The 24325-nt window shown below is 38.3% G+C and overlaps 1 protein-coding gene across 1 annotated transcript in view; it reads right to left on the bottom strand.

The window, feature by feature from the left end:
• The window catches only part of CPEB3 (cytoplasmic polyadenylation element binding protein 3), a 158330-nt gene that overhangs the window by 129749 nt on the left and 4256 nt on the right, over positions 1-24325 (bottom strand). Inside the window, 1 exon segment of the mRNA XM_010842220.1 lies at positions 24167-24325. Within this exon segment, the coding sequence (XP_010840522.1) occupies positions 24167-24325 (159 nt within the window).

Genomic DNA, 24325 nt, shown 5'->3' with positions numbered 1-24325 from the left:
TAAGATTTGAATAGGAATTATGATACTGCCTGAAAATTACCTAGTTTGGTCACAGCGCCTAAGTCCTAACAACTCCTTGAGCTATGACTGAAGAAGGCAAAGTATGTTCCATTCAGGAGCCACTGAAGGATCCAGGTAATTAAATCGAAATCACACAGTAGTGAAATTCAAAAGGCAACCCTACTGCCAGTCATATAACTAATGCCATCCATTGTCACAGTATGTATCATTTCTACTTCATTTTTTGGCTGTACTTCGTGGCATGTGGGATCTTAGTTCCCCGACAAGAGATCAAATCAAACCCATGCCCCCAGCAGTGGAAGCGTGGAGTCTTAACCACTGGACAGCCAGGGAAGTCCCTTCATTTCCGTTTATAAAGATGTCTTTAATGTTCCCCCGGAAACCCTCAACCACAGCACTTTTTCATGTCTCCTATTGTTTCTGACCAGTTTTTTCTTTTTTAATCCCAGAGATTGCAGTCTTATAATGATAGTACCATGACCTTCAGTGACCCAGCTTATCCCATGTACAACCTTTTAAGAATGATATGCTCCAGCATCTACCTAAAAGCACCACTAGGCCATAAAATATATCTACATTCATAAACACCAAAACATGCTCTGCTGCTGTTCAACTGTTTGGCTCCAACGGTTAGGTGAAGTGACAGCAGAATTCGCAGATTCACCAGAATCTGACAGGGGCCGCGACGTGAATGCTTCTGCTCTGGCCCCTTGTTATCCTTTGATCCCTGTATTTAAAAACTGGTCAGCAAAATACAGCTGCTTTAATGCAAATAGTCCTATGGCAATGAAAACAACAAAGCAACAACTCTGTCAGTTTGGGCTAGCACCTGTTTAGGGTTCTTCTCCCCTTCAGAAACCAATAGATGATGCCGTGCCCAGCGTCCACGTAGATTAAGGGCTATGGACTCTAGCTTTTTGCTGTCACTCCCCGGCCACCAATGGAGATGTCACCAACGTGCTGTGTGTTTATTTTTAAGCAGGGAACCTGGTGAGTACCAAGAAAATTCACCCCACGTTGATGGACTGGAACCAGAGGAAGAGAAGCGCAGTATGCTGTTTCCAAACCCCTCTCTTCTAATGGAAGGAGGGAAAACAAACCCCCCAAAACCCTGCTTCTCCAGTTTACTGTACAATCTCATTCGAGTCAAGATGAGACCTATAATAAAAACAGATTAAGTAACAACAAATATAAGGATAAGTATAGTAAAAGCTCTGTCTTAACCATTTTTAAAATGTATTCTTTGTGAATTTGAAAAGGCTTACTCCCCCTTTATGATCACTGGCTCTGACATAAAATTCTGATTTACAAAAATAGCTTCCAATCTACCTCTAGAGAGAGGGAAATGGATGGGTATACTGGTTTTCATGACAAGTCTTGTAGAATTTACTAGGTCACAGCTACCATATAATGGATAATATGTGCCAGACCCTGTGCTCAGTACTTCACTTGGGTTATTTAATCTTTACAATTTTCCTATGAGGTAGATATTATAATCTCTATTTTACAGATGAGGAAACTAAATATTAAATTCGGTTCTCAATACAAATCAGGTATCCTTGGAGAAGGCTAACCACACACAAAAAAGTATTTGTTATGTAAGAATTCCAGGAAGAAAAGAACATCTATAAATCCTCAGCCTAATCTTCCATTTAGATGTTATCACATTTAACGTGAACTTGTTAAAGTATCCAAAATGCAAAGCATCTATATTTATTAAAATATTTGGTATTTGGAAGGTTAAAAAAAAATTTTTAGTTCAAAATGAAGCCCATATCATTCTTGTAATGCTCCTCTAAGGTACTTTAGAGATTATACAGTAAAATGCAATAATTTAGATTAAGGGAAGTTCAGTCAGAATTTCCAAAATACCTACATCACAGAACATTTTTTAGAAGAACAGCTTTAAATGTTAGTGCTAACAAGATTTTGTCAAGTGTGCTGAGGGCTGTTTTTCTTCATTTATTCCACATGCGTGTATTAAAAACTTTAATATGTCAAGCATTAAAGATTAAGAAGTTAAGTGAGGCACAGCCTGTCCATAAGAAGCCAGCTGTCTCACTTACAGATAATTACCATATAAGGAGGTAAGCACAATGACAGAGCTGTGTGCTTGGAATTATGGGAGCACAAACGACAGAGACATCAAAAATGTTTCCAGAAAAAGAAGGCCAGAGGCACAGAGACCTGCACAGACACCTGGGTTCAACTTCCTCAAGAAATCTGGAAGGACTCAAAGAGATTCTTCAAAGGAAATATATGCTATAGGCTATAAACAGATAAGACTCATTTGTAAATACTATTAACATTAAGGATACAGCTTAGGAAACCATTTGTCCAGCACAGTATCAGGTTAATTTGTGTGTGAATGTGCCCAACTTCAGAATAATATTCTACCACAAAAGAGTCCAAGTTTATTTTAAAGACTATTTTTTTGTGGCCTTAAATCTTTTCCCTAGTATTCAACTTTGGGGAACTGGAGGAGAGTATTAGCTTTATCTGTTAAGTCAGATCTGCAAATATTTATTCACTAGCATCCTAAAGCAACAAGTAATCTGATTTCCTCCTGTTACCTTTTATTTACAGAGTACTTTACATCCCTGAAAGCATCTTCCCACACCTCAGCTCATCTGAACTTCATTAGGGTGTTCTTTTGAGACTTACTTAGCATGCCCAATACCATTTCAACATATCCCAGAACATTGTCGTCTTATTAAACCAGCAACAGGGCTAACAAAAACTCCTGGAATTAAATACTTGCAGAACTGATCAACACTGGCTATGTGTCCAGTACTGTTTTAAGCACTTTACATGTTTCACCTCATTTTTTTCTCATAAGAGAAAGAGTCAATGGAGATAAATACTATTATCTTGTTTTATTAGAAACTGAGGCAAAAAGACATCAAACAGAAAGTATCTGAGATAGGAGTCAAACCCAGGCAATTCTAAGCTTTAAAACTATGTGCTCTTCTGTGTCTAGGTGGGTAATCACTCCTAGTTAATAATTTTCATTTCTGTTATTATCTAGCCATTATTTTTCTATCATTCCTGGTGTGGAGCGGTATTTGTATGAAAAAGAGTTGTACCTTTTTATATTATTGTTTCTTATTCATTAAGCTGAATCCTACAGGAACAAAAGAAAGCAAAAATACGAATAATTCTAAAGTGGTTTTTTTCTGTCTATAATTTTAAATCTTTCCCACATCTATTAGATGACTGAAAAAACCCTAATGTTTTACTTCAACTTGTGTTTCAAACACTACTTTGAGGGAAGTGTTTACTTTTAAGTGAAAAATTTTCACTTACCTTGCTTTTTAAAAGTAATTAAAGTAGGACCTTGTTTTAAGGTGAAGACATTAGGAGAGTCTTAAACTGACTCAATTCACGAAAATTAATTTTATTTCCAAAATCTGGTGGGAATTTGACAGCCTAAAAACTGAGATACCAATGTAAAAAAATTTACATGTGGACATAAATAAATACACAACCACAAATACATGTTTGTGTATAAATACAGATATTATTCTTCCCATGAACTCTATGTCACTAGAATATAATATAGCTTCTGGAGACAGAAGAAAGAACAAGCAAGTGGACTGGCTGTTTTGATTATCCTCATTCAACGAGACTACGAGGTATGTACAGTATTCCAAAAGCAAAGACTCAAAAGATGGATTTCAAGGCACAAGTTGAGAAAGGAAAAAAGAAAGAAAAGCCAAGAAGAACTAAAAAGGAAAAAGCAGAAAAAACTCACTATTCATACAACCATATGCAAAGATAATCAGTCTTGGGAATTCCCTGGGGGTTCAGTGGTTAAGACTCAGCACTTTCACCGCCATGGCCTAGGTTCAATCCCTGGTCAAGAAACTAAGATCTCGCAAGCCTGTGTGTGTGTGTGTGAGTGAGTGAGTCGCTCAGTCGTGTCCCACTCTTTGCAACCCCATGGACTGTAGCCCACCAGGCTCCTTTGTCCGTGGTATTCTCAAGGCAAGAATACTGGAGTGGGTGGCAGGGTCAAAAAGAAAGAAAATCAGTCTTTTCATTGGGATGACCAATGGCAGCCAGAATGGTAACACTCTGCTGCTCTGTAGATAGGCAAAAGTAAAAATCTGTAAATCACAACACATCGAAAAGCACTCACATTTCAATAGAAATGGCAAGCTACTTAACCTCCCTGTGAATCAGTTTCCTCATATGAAAAATGAGAATAACAATAACACCTACCTTACATGGATGCTATGAAGATATCAGCAAAACACTTAGTAGACTATGCAACCGAATGTAGCACCAAGCAAATGTGAAATAAATAAACAAATGAATATTATTTGTCTCTGTCATCACCTAGGGAAGTAAAGATGTCATATAGCATGGTATGGCATTTCAGAATGAACCTTAATTCCTTTTTCATGAAGTAATGATGAACTCAGGTAAAAGTAAGGCATGATTTACAGGCTGCAAACTATGGAATTACGAAAGAGGCAAGTGGCAGATAAATTGCATTCAAGTGGAACTGAATACATATACATACATCTCTCTCTACATGCATGCCCGTGTGCTGTCACTTCAGCAGTGTCCGACTCTTTGCGACCCTGTGGACTGTAGCCCCCCAGGCTCCTCTGTCCTTAGGATCCTCCAGGTAAGAATACTGGAGTGGCTTGCCATGTCCTCCTCCAGGGGATCTTCCCTGACCCAGGGATTGAATCTGAGTCTCTTATGTCTCCTGCATTAGCAGGTGGGTTCTTTACCGCTAGTGTCATCTGGGAAGCCCCCTCTCTCTATATATATGGCACATGAAAAACCTACAGTAATTATTTTGAAATAACAGAAGACGGAAACTGCTGGAGATCAAAAGAAAGGAGGGAAAATATTATGTACACACATACCCACATACAGTCCTCCCCTCACACACACACACTCTTTGAATAATATCTAAACTACTGAACAATCTGTTAGTCACTTGGAAAAATCGTAGAGATGAACAAAACCTCAAGATATACGGTGCTTCCAAAACTACTTTTCATTTGAATAATTTTGTTGACAACTCATCTATCCTATATGAAAACTATTTCATTCAAAATGTAAACATAAAAGCTCAAAGATAATATCTATGAATATTTTTAGTGACAACAAGAATGCATGTAAAATGTCTTTGTCAACTATAAAGAAAGCACCACAAAAAATTAACAGAAACAGTGTCAGTACAATATATGCATTTAGTCATTTCTGGGAAATATCTGTTGCTCAAAATACTAGCTTTAGAAAATCTGACGAAACAGTCTACCTGATGAAAACAAAGACTTAGCCTAGTAGACAGTCTGTCAAGCATATTAAAAACCTCTTATATTTTCTTTGTAAATTATATATTGTATCTCTCTATATGTTGTTTTAATGATGGCATGCTAATGGAAACCATAGATTTATGCATAAAAGTAAGAAATAAAATAGAAATCACAAGTTATAAAACTATATAAAATTTTTAATTGATCTACTTAAAAAAATTCTAATATGTAGTGGAATTAAATGCAGTTTTGTTCTGTATTTTCCAAGTCTCCTGTAAATGTGTTATCATGTTTTCATAATTTAAAAAATAAAAAAGAGAAAGAAAAACAATCAGGTGCCCTGTGGGGGGGAAAAAACTATACTATGGTTTGTAGTACAGATACACTGTGCCAAATACGACATAAAGCACAAACTAAAACAAAACTGCTTTAATCATCAGTTCACTCAGACCCATTTGTTCTAAGACTGTGTATTTGCAGTGTCCAATATGGGAGCCCTACCCGCATGAGTCTACAGAGTAACTGAAATGTTGCTAGAACAAATTGACATGTGTTGTAGGTGGGAAAGCACATCCTAGATTTTGCAATATAGTATGAAAAGAAGGATGTAAAATACATTGTTAGTAATTCTTATATTGGTAACGTGTTGAAATGCTATTTTGGATACATTACTAAAATTAACGTCACTTGTTTCTTTTTACTTTTTAAATATGCCACTAGAAAACTGACAATTATCCTATGTGCCTTGCAGTCCGTTTCTTTGGGCAGTGCAGCTACAGACAGATTTAATGGCAACTCAGCTTGAATTCCTATATTCCAAAGTTAAAATCACTATTCTGGAAACTAGACTAGTTTACAAATGTAACCAATCCTTGCCCAAGCTATGCTAATTTCTGACCTAAAACCACCCTATTACTAAACTCAGTTAGCCAGTTCAGTCGCTTAGTCATGACCAACTCTTTGCGACCCTATGGACTGCAGCACGCCAGGCTTCCCTTCCATCACCAACTCCTGGAGCTTAGAATCGGCGGTGCCATCCAACCATCTCCTCCTCTGTCATCCCCTTCTCCTCTCACCTTCAATCTTTCCCAGCATCAGGGTCTTTTCCAATGAGTTAGTTCTTTTGATCAGGTGGCCAAAGTATTGGAGTTTCAGCTTCAACATCAGTCCTTCCAATGAATATTCAGGACTGATTTCCTTTAGGATGGACTGGTTGGATCTCCTTGCAGTCCAAGGGACTCTCAAGAGTCTTCTCCAACACCACAGTTCAAAAAGCATCAATTCTTCGGCACTCAGTTTTCCTTATAGTCCAACTCTCATATCCATACATGACCACTGGAAAAACCATAGCTTTGACTAGACGGACCTTTGCTGGCAAAGTAATGTCTCTGCTTTTTCATATGCTGTCTAGGTTGGTCATAGCTTTTCTTCCACGGAGCAAGTGTCTTTTAGTTTTTTAATAAAAAAATAAAATCTCTCACTGTTTCCATTGTTTCCCCATCTATTTGCCATGAAGTGATGGGACCGGATACCACGATCTTAAGTTTTCTGAATGTTGAGTTTTAAGACAACTTTTTCACTCTTCTCTTCCACTTTCATCAAGAAGCTCTCTAGTTCTTCTTTGCTTTCTGCCGTAAGGGTGGTGTCATCTGCATAACTGAGGTTAATGAACTAACCTCAGCCTCCAAAATTTACTTATGTATACTAACTCCCCCACTTTTAAGACACTCATGAGACTGTCAAGATGGTGCTGGCTCAGCAAGTTTAGGAAATCTGGCTTTGTTTGATCAACTGGTTTCCCTGGTGGTCTCTGTATGTGGCGTTAACAACGTCAATGAACTAAGAGTTGTAAAATGCAATAAGTCATACTGAGGAGGTTTAACAGGAACAGTCAGGAAAAAGTACTCATATATAGGTTGTTCTGTCTAGTGATTTAAATTATCTAAATTGATATCCACACTTGTAGCAATCTACCTTTTTCTGGAAAAGTGAAAGAGCAGATCACATGGGCACTAAAGTTCCTGCTACAGAGTAGGAAGGAGTATGTAACATTAAATTAGACAACAGCTATATTGTATCAGTTTTATTGAGGTTTCTGAGTCTTATAAAAAGGCTGGAAACATCATCTAAAGTTTCAGACTGTAGAATCCTTATTATTTTCTTGTTTTGTAAAAGAGTGGAGTTTTAAGAAAGAAACAAAACAAATGTGGCCATCTCTACTTTTCTTTCAGTCTTGGTAACTTAGTCACTAAGCCATGGCTGATTCTTTTGCAACCCCACTGGACTGTCGCCTGCCAGGCTCCTCTGGCCCTGAGATTTCCCATGCAAGAGTACTGGAGTGGATTGCCATTTCCTTCTCGAGAGGATCTTCCTGACCCAAGGATCAAACACCGGTCTCCTGCATTGCAGGTGGATACTTCATCAACTGAACCACCAGGAAAGCCCTCTCAGTCTTAGAACTCAGTAAAACACCAATTTAAAGTCCAAAGGCCAGGGTAAACCCCCCAGTTTAGAGCTGATTATAATGTGGCAAGTTAGTTGACGTCCACCAAGTCTGCCCAGTACAGAGTGAATTACGTTGTGAATTACATTGTGCCATTTTGATTCCCTTCAATGGCGACATTTAAACTCCAGAATCATAGCCACTTAAATAAGCCATATTTATGAAAAGCTAAATACACCCTCAAATCACTAAACAGAAAACCATACATAAGACTCAATTTTCAACTTTTCACCATTGCACACATACTAATCTCAAGCAACACATTCCCACTTACTGCAAAATAATCACCCATCCCACCCAAGGTTAACTATTTTCTTCTGAGGAAACTTCCTCAGAGTTCTCCACATCAGTAAATTAGAAGATTTTCTTAATAAATACAGACATCAGATACCCTCCAAATCTTATGGCAACCTAACTACAGAACATCAGAATAAAAATCTTAACTTGGGAACTATGCATTTATGACAAAAATACATTTACTTGATTTATTAATACGATGAACAACAATCTCGCAGTTTTACTTTCATTTTCAACAAGTTTCTTATTTCCCCACTCTCAACGAATACTCAAATCAAATCCATATTAACAAATGAAGAATGATTAAGAATGACCACTGAGAAAACAGTATTCTAAAACCAAAGAGAAATATTTACTTTTATTTTAGATCACTAATACCACTTCATAATTAAATGGTCTATTCAAAATGTCTCCACAGGATGTGTGTCTATTTGTGTACACACATATGTAAAAAGGAGAGATGTGTTCAAAAAGCTCAAAAAATTATAAGCAGAGACCCTGTTTTCCAGCCTGCCTTCAAGTCTACAATCTACAGTGAGCCAACATAAATTGCTGAACACCTAAGATGACCCTTTTGTGAATTCTGTGAAGGAAGAGCAACAGAAGGTGTTACAGGGAACACTATAGCATGAAGAGACACCCTCATTCAATGCCAGGACCTGACCTTACATCAGTTCTGCATTTTCACTTTTAACTCCATGCCTGCGGCTCATCTTTACTTGAACAGCCCTTGAGCAACATAACACTCACCCTGGGAACAGGAATTCAAGAAGTGAAAATAACCCTGTCCGGAGTTAAAGAAGAAAACAGGCAACAGCAATTTTGATTTCTTAAGCTCCAAATGATAAAATTCAGACAGAAGGTGGCAAAATTCTGCAAGTGCCAAAGAGAAGGGGGCAAGGCCATCCTCTTCCTCAATCCTTTTAATGGACAGGACCTCTGTAGAGAATGTTGTGGAAAATACATTGTCACCACATTTTAGCTGGGGTAAAGCCATGAAGGGAAAGAGAAAGAGGAGAGGAGAAAAGCCTAACGTAGATACTGTTTTAAGCATAACTGCTCACAAGAATCTTGTACTCCAATTCCTCAACCCCATCCATCAGCACTCCTGACATATTTCCCTTTGTAAGATTTCCCAGTTATACCTCCCTTGATGGACTGGTTTTCATCTGATTCTTGGCCTGGGAAGTAGTCATAATAGAGCTCACCTTGGATTATTTGTGAAACGATGCATTAGTGTTATTTGAATTTTTCTATATATTGATATTTCAGAATAAACAGTGGGGAGAAATTCAGTTTAGTTCAGTCGCTCAGTTGTGTCCGACTCTTTGCGACCCCATGGACTGCAGTACGCCAGGCTTCCCTGTCCTTCACCATCTTCCAGAGCTTGCTCAAACTCATGTCCATTAAGTCAGTGATACCATCCAACCATTTTGTCTTCTGTCGTCCCCTTCTCCTGCCTTCAACCTTTCCCATCATCAGGGTCTTTTCCAATGAGTCGGATCTTCGTATCAGGCAGCCAAACTATTGGAGCTTCAGCTTCAGCATCAGTCCTTCCAAAGAATATTCAGGACCCATTTCCTTTAGGACTGACTGGCTGGAACTCCTTGCAGTCCAAGGGCCTCTCAAGAGTCTTCTCCAACACCACAGTTTGAAAGCATCAATTCTTTTGTGCTCAACCTTCTTTATGGTCCAACTTTCATATCCATACACGACTACTGGAAAAACCATAGTTTTTGTGGTCAGCAATGTCTCTGCTTTTTAATACACTGTCTAGGTTTGTCATAGTTTTTCTTCCAAGGAGCAAGCGTCTTTAAATTTCAAGGCTGCAGTCACCATCTAAAGTGATTTTAGAGCCCAAGAAATAAAGCCTTTCACTGTTTCCATTGTTTCACCTTCTCTTTGCCATGAAGTGATGTTACCAGAAATATCTCCTGAGATTTGGTGATAGGATAAACCTCCCTGCTGCTGCTGCTGCTAAGTCACTTCAGTCGTGTCCGACTCTGTGCGACCCCACAGAAGGCTCCCCTGTCCCTGGGATTCTCCAGGCAAGAACACTGGAGTGGGTTGCCATTTCGTTAAACCCAAGATTTTCATGCCTTCTCACCAGCCTCCCTGCCTCCAGGCTGCACTGTGGCAGGCACACACATTTCTTCAAACCATCTGCCTTATCTTCCTAAAAACATATTTTTATTGTGCTACTGCTCTCATATTAGTCCTTCAGGCCTCCCCAGTGTCTGCAGGACAAACCTGCTCTCTACAGCCAGACATTCAAAATTGTCACCATCATGATAAGCATCTTCAGTATTAGTCTAATTCTCTGCTCCATTTTCCTAAAGAAAGGCATCCTTTATCTCTTCTACTTCTAATCTAAGTTCTCTTATATGCTTTTTAAAACCAAGTGGAATCTAGTAAATAAAATATTTATTTATTTATGTATAATCCTAAGGAACAACCAACCCATCCTTATCTCTCAGTAAGACCTAAAAGTTTCCAGCTCTCATCAGAAAAGTCTTTTCAATAAGCCTGTTGATAGCTCATTTTTCTTTCCTTAGTTTGGATTTTCATGCTATTGAATCAAATTCTATTTATCCTTTAAAATGGAGCTACAGGGACACTAACACAATCACTTTTAAAATTAAAAAAAAATTTTTTTTTTCTTTTTTGGCCACACAGCTTGGGAGATATTAGTTCTCTGATCAGGGGTTAAACTTAAGCCCTCAGCAGTGAAAGTACAGAGTCTCAGCCACTGGAGCACCAAGGAACTCCCTATCACTTAAAAAAGAAAACTTCTAGGCCAAATTATTCTTGCCCCTACTTGGCCTTTCATGGCAACTAGCACATCACACTATCTGGTCTTTGCTTTTTATATTAAGCTCCATTGCATGTATGTTAGTTCCTAGAGATAGGATTCATATAATTTGAGTCATCCTTAGGACCTAACACCAGTCCAAGAACATAGTCTGAACTTTGTAAATACTGAATTCAAACTCCAATTAACAGCATTGCCACATATATGTGAATTTCTATAGATTTATAATAAAGAGAAAATATATGAGTAAGAATTTTACACAGCACAGTTTCTACAGCTTTTTCTACAGAATACAGATCTACAGAACATATCTTTTCTACATAGCCCATCTTTTTACAATTCTGACTATTGTGTGAAGTCATTAGACTAGATCATTAATAATATACACAATGCAAATTATGCTGAACACACGGTCTATCTTTCTTTGAGGGTTTAGAACAAACGAACTGTCTTAGAGGCATCATGAATATTATGATCATGCCACAGGAGATTAAAAAACTGGGTTTTGAACTTGCTTCTGACATTCCCTAGAAGAAATTTTTTAATATAAATCCCTGATGTCAGCTTACTTGCCTATGGCTTGCTTGCATAAAACTGGAATATAAAATGGGCAATTGCTTAACTTCCTGGATAGGATAAAGTGGCTGCCTTTTTGAATATTTAATTATTGTAACAAAAGCTGAAGCATCCTTTTACCTTGCTTTGTCCTCTTCGCTGAAATCTTCTTCAATGTCTTTCAATGTCCGTTGACGTCTCAGTATTCAATACATTCTCTATTATTCATATCCCGCTAAGAGAATGTGTCACTTCAACTCCCTTGTCTGCTTCAGTACTCCATTATAACCCTCAGTGTGACGGAATACCTTCACCATCAAGAGATTCTTCTTCCTTTTCTCCTCACTCCAGGCCTTACATTTTTGAAATGAAACTATAATATCCTTTAAATCCCCTTCTATATTTCACATTTAACAGAATCTAGGCCTGAATTAGAATATCAAATATCCCACTGTATTTTTAAATGAAAATCTTGTGTTATACCTGAATGATTCATCAACTTTAAAACAGCCGCACTGGAATAACATTTTATATGCTAGATCACATCAAAGTTGATAGGTCAAATGGAATCACCTACTCTGGCAAATAAGCAGGAAGTAGGCAGTAAACTCTAAAATGTTAACTAAATAATTTTGCTACCTTCAGATGAGCTCATGGCTTTGGAATGTTGAGGAATTCAAAGTCAAAATGATAAAATCAATCTCCCCACCCAGTCCCAAATCCTCTAAAATGCTAAATTTATGAAGCCTTTGAAAGTAGGGTTTAAAATTTTCCATTCACCAAGTTTTACACTTTGCAACAGCCTGAAACATTAGCACATTAGTCTGTCTGTATTCTGCTTAAAATCAACACAAAATTTAATTTGACAAACACTGCAAAATCATGTTTCATCAGCATTGTAAAATGATTCAAAGTATTCCGACTGTGTTTTTGCAGCTTAAGAGACAACTATTTTTAAGCTTTTTCTCCCCCCTCAAGATACCTTTTGAACTCTGAGTGAACATGATGGCAATGAGGTGCCTGGTAAAGCTTCAATTTAAACTGTCCCATTAAAAACAAACAACAACAAAACCCAGCAACTCCCTCCCCAAACAAGCAAACTAACAAAACAGTCTTTCTGGTTTAAGTAGTTAATTGGTTGCGAAGCTAAACAACAACATATAATGTTGTATCATACAGGCAACATTGTTTCTACATGAAAAATGTAAGATCTCTTGGTATCTTGCAGGTCTATCATTGAGACTTAGGACAACTGCTCCTCTACCTGTCTAAATTTCCAATTTTTACCCTCTCCTCTAGCTCAGTCGGTAAAGAATCTGCCTGCAATGCAGGAGACCAGGTTTCAATTCCTGGGTTGGGAAGATGCCCTGGAGAAGGAAATGGCAACCCACTTTAGTATTCTTGCCTGGAAAATCCCAAGGACAGAGGAACCTGGAGGGCTATAGTCCATGGGGTTGCAAGAGTCGGACAACAATTTAGCAACCAAACCACCACCACCACCTCTAGTCTACTCTCTATTCTCTTCAGTAGGTTATAAAAGTAGGAAAAGCAACAACAAAGACACAAATGGGAAGGGAACTATTTCTCTGAGGAAAGGAGGTCACATATATTTGCAATTTCTGCATGCAGTATTTCTAACTGAACTAGAAATGGATCAACAGCCCTCTTTTGAGTCAAAAATTTCTAGTCCAAAGCAAAAAGGGAAAAATAGAAAACAAAAACAGATGAAAAGACTTCTAGTCCATTTATTTATTCAATACATGAGCATCTACTATAGTTGAAGCTTTGCTTAATTTACTTTCCAGATTTACCCACAAGTTCCACCTTTCCAATAAAAAAAAAAGAGCCCATAAACACCAGTGATCAATAAGTCCACAAACTTCTGTCCTACCAGGTTACTTGCAAGCCCACCTAGAAATGATGAGTTTGTCCCCTAATCTTTTTAATGTTAGTGTCATTGTAAGTATGTGATTTAATATATATAAACCAATTAAATAAATGCCCAAAAATTATGATGAAAAGTTAATTTGAGTGCTCCAGAAAAAGCTAGATAAAAGAGGAGTTAGATCGCTTCTATTTAGAAAGTTCTCAAATTATAGTTAGGGAAAATTCCTTTGAGCTATGATGAGGGAGAAAGATAAAGTTTATGAGATGCCTAAGTTTTCATCTTTTAAAGGTGTACTGGGTGCCTTGACATCGCTTTTATTCTACATCTGTGATTCTTAACCATTTTCAGGTTATGCATTCCTTTGGAAATTTAATGGATGTTAAAGCCCACTTCTCTCCCTAGAAATACAAATGAATAAACACACAATTCTGGGGGATCTTATACCCTGTCCCCATCTCTCCTTCAGCCTCTCAGAGAGCTCATCTCTCTGTGGCTCTATGGATCTTAAGCTTCAAAACATTTCATCATGTTTGCGCCCATTTTAAAAACTAAGCATTTTATTAGTACAGAAGAGCTAAATTCCATAAGATCTAAACTCAACTTTGCTAAGACCTTATTAGTGATATTTCAGTCTGGCTAATAACATATACTGACCTCTCAAGTGAGTTTATTCAACTTAAGTAATAAAGGATGCCCGGGCCCGTTTCTCTTAATTCTTGTTACTCTCGCCTACGATTGGTTAGCAATTCCTTATAGCTTTTGTGATGCCTAGCTGTAACCCATAAACAAGATGACTACTTGGCTAACACATATTCTAATTCTCAGAGTACCATTAAAAAAAAAAAAATCAAGACTAGAATCAGAAAAAGCTCTTGACTTAGAACGGTAGTTATTTCTTCTCTAGGATTTCATGTTCTAATAAGTAGTCCACAAAGTAATCTATCTTAATAAGGCCTTCTTCCCATGCATTAAGAGTCACACAAAAGCATGGGTGGATAAGAAATGTCAAATCACTTGCTCAAATATTCCCAACACATACCTTTCCCTCCTGAAGTTCCTTCACTCTAAACCCACCTGGGTTTATGAGTCATGAAAATTCTAATCTGCCACTATTAAGCCTTTTCACCTCTGAATCATCCTTCCCAGCTGCCTAACCAAAACTTGAACAGTCATTCTAAACGCCTCCTTCTCCTTTATTACCCACATCCAAGCAATCACCACTCCTCCAGTTGGTCTCCTAACTCACTCCTCAAGTCTGTGGCTTCCTCTCAATCACTTTAGGTCCTTACGTGTTAACTGGTTTCCCTGCTTATGTATAGTTCCTGCATCCATATCCCAGAATAATCTTTCTGAAACAAAGATTGATCACTTCACTGCCCAGATTAAAGCCTTGCGATGGCTTTCTCAGCTTAAAAATCCTTCAGTGTTCCCAGTGAAAAAAGATGAGGGCACAGAAATGCTGGAATGTCCTTTGGGATCTGACCCTACCTCCATCTCCAGCCTCATCTCCCACTAGTGTCACCACTATGCTGAATCTTCTGCTTCCTCAATACACCATGTTGTGTGTGTGTGTGTGCATGTGTTTTCCTGTGACTCTGTTTTTCCCTCTGTTAAAATAAATCTTTGCTGCAACGCCAACCATGATGTCCTGGTCTGTCTATGGAATCCTATCCACTCACCTCTATATAAAAATTTTAAATGCCCAAAGGTGTTCATGACACCATTATGTTTAACAGTTAAAAACTGAAAAGTGAAATCCTCCAAATACAAATATAATTTGTTAAACTGCAAGGGATTCCTGTGATGGACTACTATGCAATAATAAAAAAAAGTTTATAAATTTAATAGTATGAAACACTAAAAAATATGGAAATAAAAGTATTTACAATAAAATCATCTCAACCATATAAAATATACTATACATATAATACATTAAAGACAGAATTATTAGAAAATGCACCAAAACTTTAAGAATAATTGTTTCTGGGTGAAAGAATGATGGCCACTCTTTTTCCCTCAAGTTTATAATGAACATGTATTACTCTCAAAATCAGAAAACATTTGAAAATATTTTTAACTACAAAAGACTTTCCTAGAGCCTTTCCAGCCCACCCCTTATACCCTCTCCACAATTTAATGTGTCCTTCCTCTGATTCAACCACACATTCTCTTTGCTGTGTGATATCACCCCATTATAAAACTTACCATCCTATTTTTTAGCTCACGTTTCTCAGGGAGTTGGGTGAGGACAGGATACGGCTCAACTTTAATCCGCAGTGCCTGACCTCGGGTAGCAGCCAGTTAAATCTTTATAAGATGAAATTGCTCTTACATTGCCAACTACATGCAAATGACCAATAAATATCTTATCAATCACTTGTAAATGTGAATCATTCAACAAATATTTACCATGTGCCTAAAATATCCCAGGTACCGTTACAACCCCGAAAACACAACAGTGAAAAAGGTCCTTGTCTTTGTGGAACCTACATTCTAGTGTGGGGAAACAAACAAAAACCTCATCTCATTTCAGTGAATAAGGAGGGCTTATAGGAAATGAGGGATGAGGGGAATCATGGAATTTCTGGGGAAAGAGTGAAATATCAAAGGCACACTGAAAGAGTGTTAAGTGGTAACAGACAAGCAGGTGTAGTAAAATGAGAACTGGACATAGAGTCAAAAGACCTCCTCTGTCACCTTACTAGTCCGGTGATAGTCTGAGTCTTAGGAGGAGGATGATCCCTAATTCACAAGAATGTATAAGGATTAAATAAAATAGTTTATGTGAAAAGGGTGAGGCCAGTGCTTGACACGCAGGGTCCCCTGTATTTGTTAGCTGAATCTGTTTGGAGACAACATCAAAAATAATACAACACCCACAAGCTGGAGTACATGGATTATGACTATGAACAAAGATGCCAAAAGAAACTTAATACAAATCCCATCCCTTTGATCAGGGAATTCTGTAATAGATATGTGATTAACAAAAATACTGCATAGGCTGTTTATCTGAACACAGGATTCTACCATTGATTACAATCACTTTAAATAACAACGTGGCAAAGAATTGAATAGTTTACCCATAAAATCAAATGCAAACACATAAATAATGGATTCATGATCCAAAAATTGTCTCTCCGCCTTTCCCCACAATCTTTACTCATAAACCTTACTGGTCTTCACTATTTTTAATCCCCTGCATATCTAGTTTATATGTCTCTAGTCCAAAAGAGGAAAGGAAAATTTCCACAACAGATTGCAAAAGAGAGGTGCTTCTGAGCACATTCACTTCTTGTCCTTTTTAACTGCTGGCTATCTGAAACCTAAGAACTAGGTCTCCTGGACTTAGGGGGTTAGAATGTCAGATCACTAAAATGTTTCCTCTGAAGTATTTAAATCCTTAGCTAGTCCCCAAACTCTACCATATACCTAAGATAGAATGTCTTTTGCCCCTTACATCTCTGCTTTCCAACCTCACAATCTTCAAATGAATGACTAAATGAACAGGCTGACTATAATCTACTTCTCTGTCAACCTCTTAGACCAAAGAATTGTCACCTTAATATGTATTCTGACGCTCATTCTGGTCACTTCAAATATTTATAACTTTATTTGGGAAGACAAGAATAAAACATGATCACCATGACAGGGTCAGTTAACTCCAAAAGAATGAGTTGATTAATAGTAAAGAAGTAAAGAAAAATTTAGCTCATAGGATACAAGTTAACGTTACCCTCTATTGGTTGCCAAAATTTCTTACGTCAAAGCAAGACCCTTGCTTACTTCTTAGCATGCCAAACCTACAAACAGAGTCACAGCCTAGAAAATATGTGAAGATATCCTTTATGACATTCTGTACATTTGCCTATGTTTTCATATGCTATGAACACCTTGTAGAGAAATGCTATAGTGGAGAAGTTGTCTTGAAAATGCTAAACATGTGGTATTGTAGAAAAGACAAAACTATAGCAACTTGTATTTAAATGTTTATTCATTCATTTAGTGAGCACCTATGTCAGGCGCTCATGAACTTCTAGATGCTGGTTCAGTTGGTCACACTGGCCATTTAATTCACTGCACTGAATTCCTAAAGATAGGGAGTTAAGTTTTTTCTCTTGTGCTTGACCTTGCCTTTGAAATAAGTTTGAACACTTGAGGAATGAAGATATTTGGCTGTACAAGTCTTATCCAAACAATATCAGTACACAACATTTCTTTCCCTCTGTGTACATTTATTCTATGATCACTTCAAATGAGATAAAGGCTCTTTGGTGCCCATTTCTCTAACTCTAACTCTGAAGACTGCTAACAATGTTTAATATCATACAGTCATTATTTCTGAGGATTATGTAATAGTGTTTCTAGAAAGAAAGTGGTCTTGATTCGAATATGCTAATTTATTGTATTATTTTAATTCACTAGTACTTCCCTACATCAAATTAGGTCAAAACATTACAACGGTTTCACATTAAGAAGTTTACATGCCTAGCACTTGTAATGAACACCGAAGCATATGAAAACTAAATGTAACAGGACTGAAGCATAACAGATGCCTGCAGAACAAGCCACCTACAAGATATAAGAACCAACTGTGGAAAATTCCCTATGAAGCCAGCTACTACTGCAAGCACAGTGATCTCTCCAGGAAAGCACCTTTGAAGCTATAGCTAGAATATAATCCTCAACTCTCAAGACCCAACGCGGGTATCTATACTGAATTCTCTTTCTCATAACTATCCTGCTCCCTACAGAGGCTGGCGTGGTCTTCAGGGTAGTGGTGGTAAGGAGCTTCAGATCAGAGCCTTTGGGGCTCCAGAACAACCAAAATCTCACATTTGCATTGGTGACTTAGCCACAGAAGAAGCAGGTAGTTACAAATACACACCATCCTTGTGACATAAGTCAGAGCACCTTCAGAGCACCATGACTGGCTTCTAGGACAGACAGTCAGCATAACACACACACAGCCTTTCATTGCTCTTCTGTCGCTGCTGGACACATCTTTCTAGGCCCTTTCCGCTTCCAGATGCCCACTAGCATTTAACCCTGGACTACTGGCTATCAACAAGCATGTCTTCTATTAAACTCGAAATGTCTCTAGTTACCAGTGCCATTTAAGAGCCATCAGTTCAATTCAGTTCAGTCGCTCAGTCGTGTCAGACTCTTAGCGACCCCATGAATCGCAGCACACCAGGCCTTCCTGTCCATCACCAACTCCCGGAGTTCACTCAAACTCATGTCCATCGAGTCGGTGATGCCATCCAGCCATCTCATCCTCTGTCTTCCCCTTCTCCTCCTGCCCTCAATCCCTCCCAGCATCAGAGTCTTTTCCAATGAGTCAACTCTTCGCATGAGGTGGCCAAAGTACTGGAGCTGCAGCTTTAGCATCATTCCCTCCAAAGAAATCCCAGGGCTGATCTCCTTCAGAATGGACTGGTTGGATCTCCTTGCAGTCCAAGGGACTCTCAGGAGTCTTCTCCAACACCACAGTTCAAAAGCATCAGTTCTTTGGCGCTCACCTTTCTTCACAGTCCAACTCTCACATCCATACATGACCACTGGAAAAACCATAGCCTTAACTAGACAGACCTTTGTTGGCAAAGTAATGTCTCTGCCATACCAGTATGTAATTTTCTGGACACCTGTATACATTCTCTCATAAAAGAAACCCCAAATACAGGCTCTCTTTCCATTTTTGCAGACTTTTGGAAAAAGAAATCATTGGATAAATGACTTGATTCTAATCACCAGTGACAGAGCTGGGGCTTCAACCAGAGTTTTCCTCATTCCAAACTATAAAGGCTGTCCACTACTCTATATTCCCCTCCATTCCCTTCCTCAGTAAAATCCACAAGGCTTCATCAAATTTTTCATATTGTAGTAAGCACATTCTTTTGACACTTGCAGATCAAAACACTACAAAAACTATCTAAGCAATGACACCCTCCCAAGTGGATAAGCATTACCCCTTATGCAGCCCTTGGAAGACAGCAAAATAGGCCAACCAGTGGAGAAAGCTATTTAAGTAGAAAATTATGTCTTAGAGGATATCTAAACTCATTACAATTCTGAGAGCATATTTTTATATCAACTTGCTACAAGGTCATGAAGAGTTTAAAGCTAAGTCCTTTTCTACATGCAATTTTAAAGTATACAGTTTATATATTAATGTTTTCAGTAGTAAAGAAAACCTTCCAATATTTTCTAACCAATGCCTCTTTTACATAGAATATAGATACTGAAGCTTTTCAGGCATACATATTAACCATACCATAATAAGTTCTGAAACAATTTGTGGAATTGGGTGGACTTTAAGTGGTTTTGCATTAGAGCAGTAGTTAAGAAACCAACTATAGAAAGGTCTCTAGCTTTAAAGCTAGGCCATACATACAATCCTTACTCAAAAGCAAGAATAAACTAGACAGTTTACCTCCTGAAAAGATAGTTTCAAAAATAAAAGGAGAATAGGTAGGTTGAAAATATTGATGTTTCTTAAAAATTTATTATGCTTAGGCATATTTTTTTTAATAATTTATATTCCCATGAATTCATGTAAGGAATTTCTTTCTCTGTTATAGACAACCCACCAGCACAATTAACACTAAATTACATTTAAGTAGATTTATGACAGAAAATATAAAATCTATAGAGTTGTTCTCAACCTGAGATAGAAAAAGATGGGTGGGATAAAGATAAAAAATGCGGAGAGAAAGAAGAATATAATTTGAATTTTTTCCCAAAAATACAAATTCAAAAATACACAGAATAAGTAAATATGTAAATAGGGAAAATTTTGATTACTGTTGAATCTAAATGGTAGCATATGGATGGGCACTGTATTTTTCTTCCTCTGCTTCTCACTATACAAAAATATTTTACCAACATGATTTCCAGACTATATCATAATGTCAAATACAGATGCCGCTCAGTCTCCTGCATGGTTACCTGATGTCCTGGAGGTTATACACCTCCACAGGCTCTGGAGGCATATCTCCTGGGTTCAAATCCCAACTCTGCCAGTTACTGGCTATGTGACTGTGAGGAAATAATGTAAACGCACTAACCCTCAATGTCTTTGTCAGGATAATGAGGCTAATCATAATCCTCTACTTTAAAGGAGTTCCAAAAAGAAACTACATATGAAGTGCTTAGCAAAGGGCCTCGCTCATAGGTAAGTGGGCGATCACCTCATTGTTACAGTAACCAGAGAGTACCTTCAGACAGATGAAAAAAAGACTAACATTTCACAGAAGTTTGGGGTTTTTCAGATTGCACAGGATGAAAAAGCAGTAATCCACACTATGATAAGATCATACAAAGCCTCTGGTCACCATTATGATTAGCAATAATCATAATTCAACATTTATAAGGTACTTTACTATGAGCCAAAAATTGTGCTAAGCACTTTATATGTAGCTTCTCACTGAATTCCTATGAAGCAAGTAATTATCATTATTCCCATTTTACAGATGATGAACTTGAGGATCAACATGTACACACAATTTACTGACAATTACAAGGCTAGGAACTGGCAGAGTTAAGATGTGAACCTAGCAATCTGCCTCCAAAATCTGCTTCTGATAGAAACTACCCACCTGAACTTGAGGAAGCCATTTGAACTTTCATTTCCTCTTCTGGAAAATGAGCTGAGTAGTGGAACAGGTGCTCTCAAAAGTTGCTTCTAAATGTCTCTGGACAACAACGGTTATCTAAGCCCAAATTCATTACATATAGAAAATACCTCTGCTTCTAGTCCTTTTACAAACCTAGGCTTCTCTTTCTTACATAAATAAGAGAATGAAGCATAGTATAATACTCCACGCGGGGTAACTCACTGCTCTTGAGCTCTTACGGTGTGTGGAACAGCACTAAGAGCCAGCCAGAGAACCTCATGAGATAGTTCCATAAGAAAGTCCCTTTGAATGGAGCCTAAAGAGAGCCTGATGCTAAAATGAATTGTACCTGACAAGACTAGTGCTGCAGGGAAGTTAAGAACACACATCGACAAAATTAGCCAAAGCACCAGTACCTTAGTTATGCCATGCTACCTCTCAGGACCTCAGTTTCCTTATTTACAGAAACGAGGTGGCTTCTAGATACAAGTAATCCCTAAGGAAGGAGCCACCCTAACGCAGAGAAACCAATCAACTTTGTTAGAATTAAGGGAAGGGCATAGAAAGCATGTGTAGTTTGAAAAGTCACATTCAAATACAGTGACTGCTTTCACAATATAAACCACAGAAGAAAAGTTCCAAAAACTATTTTATTAGTTGGCGAAAGAGTGAACCAGCACTGTTGGGAATGGGCAGGAGATATGGTTTTTTTTTTTTTAATATTAAGATACGTAGATCACTATTGAAAGCCCCTTTTAGCTCAAACAGTCTGTGGAATAAAAACAAATTAAGTTGGTATTCTATGAAATAAACTCCTAGATTTAAAGAAAAAAGTCCTATTTATCAAAATAATTTTTTAATAAGTCATTAAGAACTACTTAAGGCATTTTCTTTTTGTAGAAAAATGATTCAAATACATACACAAACATGTAAATTTCTTCACTCAAGACTCAAGGTATTTTTGTCTTTTTAAACTTGATATATTCATCAATAGAAACCTAATATGATACTATTTCAAGCCAAAACACAGCCAGGTTACTCCTACTCTGATTCCAATATTGCTTCAAAACCCTAAGGCTCCATTATAAATAGTTTTTAAAAAGAGAGAAAGAGACATAAAGTCCATGTAATTCTTCCTAAGGCCAAATTTATAAAGCTCAATTTTCAATCAAATCTCTCCTCCTACAAATCTTTTGGCCATCTTTCCCTACTCAATAGCACTACCAGTGATGAAAAAACAAGAATCCAAACTCAATCCAGTCCATCTGGCTCTTATTAGCATGGCTGGTAAATGCTTTGCTGAGAAACAACTGGCAATCCACACATTACTTGTCAATATCAGTTTGGGGGAAATTTTATGGATTTAATCTCTCCCTAGTCCCCATTTCTGGAAATAATTAATCAAAACCTAGTTGTATTCAGATTCTACTCTTAGAAAAAGATGGCTAATGTCTACACTATCAGCTTCCAGGCCCGAAATCTCTCTGTTAGATTTTAGGTTATCTTCTAAAACTAGATTTGGGTAGAGCGCATCAGAATAAAGAGAGAGACTGTTAGAAAAAGAGGGGCTCTCCTATCAAAAGCAGCCTGCCTGTCTAGCCCTCCAACACACACACACACAAATAAGCACATAGAGAAATTGGACTCTTCCATCCCTGAAGCAATCCTGTAAAAATCTGGTAAGATTGTCTCATTAAAAATTCTCATACACATAATTTATGGGTGTCAGAGACCCCCTTGAACTGAGGAGGTTAAAAATTCTTGCTCTAGCTTACAGCATCATGTGCTTCTTAATATCCCTACCTCCTCCTTCACGGATGGGAGCCACGCCAAACATCACATCTGAAATGTAAAGAGCAATAAAATAAGGCTCCAACTGCACCTGATGCTTTAAACGAACTCTGTCAAATGTTGATTCTGCCATTTTTCAGCAATGCTCAAAGGATTTCTGTTTCATTTCCTTGGATCCAAAGATCCAAGCTGGGTCTTACCCAGAGCCGCCCTCGCTCCTTCTTTCTTTTTTAACCGAGCCTGGAAGCCTATGGACAAATCAGTTTGTAAGTGAAGGATGAATGTTTTCCTGAGAACAAAGGCCTCCAGTGAATCCTCACCCTCACCACCCTTTCCAACTCAAGATGTCCAGCACACTGCCAACTGATGTGGCCACGCACTGGATCAGAAAGCAAGTACAGAATAAGGACACTCCATTCAACCTTTTTGTCTGGGGCACTTCCTGAGTTTTTCACTGGCATTTAACACCAAGACACAAGGCTCATTTTTCATTAAAGTTGCAAGACTTTCACTTTGCCCAGTTTCAAATAGTGTAATTGATCTGCACTGTCTTCTTAAATAACCCAACTGAAGGACACTGCAGCTTTAAATATTTCAGTGCCAGCTAGCAAATAGACTCCATTGCAATATGGCTCTGAAGGTCGCGTCCTATTGTCTCTATCCTCTGGATTAAAAACAAAACAAAACAATTTCTAAGTCCTAGATAACATGGGAAGGGTTACCCCTAGAATTTCCACTCTTCCATCTTGGTTCCTGATACAGTTCCAGTGTTTATTGGAATCTCACACTCTAATTTTCCCGGCAGGGGCAATATGCTGATTGCTATTAATGATGCCAGCACCTTAGCGAGACATAAACACATGTGTTCACATTAGTTTAATTGAGCATATGCAACTGTCTGAAATAGCACCACTCCAGGGCTGTTAACCCCTTGAAGAGTAGGGCCAGGGTGGTTTGGGAGTGGACGGCTTTCCGGAGACACCCTGAGCCCGGGATTGCATAACGTGAAATGTGCAGCCACTGAAAACGACAGGAATCTCACTCAGCCTACTCAGCCTGGGACTATGCCGGCACCTTGCCATACACTTGCAGCTTTTCCTGTCAAAGAAGGTCAAAAGAAGAGGCACAAGCACGACGGAGAGAAAAAATAGGCTAAAAGAAAAAGGCCCCTTTCTGTCTCGTCAGGGTGCATAAATAAGATTCCTCGAGCAGTCACAACGCTTCCCCCACCCTTGTCCCCGTAGTGGAACACCCTCAGTGAACTAAAGGCTTCGGAAAACGGCAGGGGAGTTGGCAAACGCTGCCTTTTTTAAAGAACCACAATCAATGGCCGATTAAATGGCAGGGAAGACAGGGGAAAGGGAGCGGAGTGGAAAGAAAGCGTATACAGGTGCACCTGAGCATTACCTGAAATGGCAACAGATTGTTACCATTATCGGTCCGGAAAGCGTTATCCTCCATCCAGGACTTGGAGGTGAGCGGGGCCGCGCGGGGGAACTTGGGCGGCGCGATCACGTTGCTGGAGAAGGGCTTTTTGAGCGGCGAGATGGGGTTGAGGGGCGAGGG

The sequence above is a fragment of the Bison bison genome, unplaced genomic scaffold (assembly GCF_000754665.1).
Source record: "Bison bison bison isolate TAMUID 2011002044 unplaced genomic scaffold, Bison_UMD1.0 scf7180017864172, whole genome shotgun sequence".
Taxonomy (NCBI): domain Eukaryota; kingdom Metazoa; phylum Chordata; class Mammalia; order Artiodactyla; family Bovidae; genus Bison; species Bison bison.
This window is presented reverse-complemented; position numbering and strand designations above follow the sequence as displayed.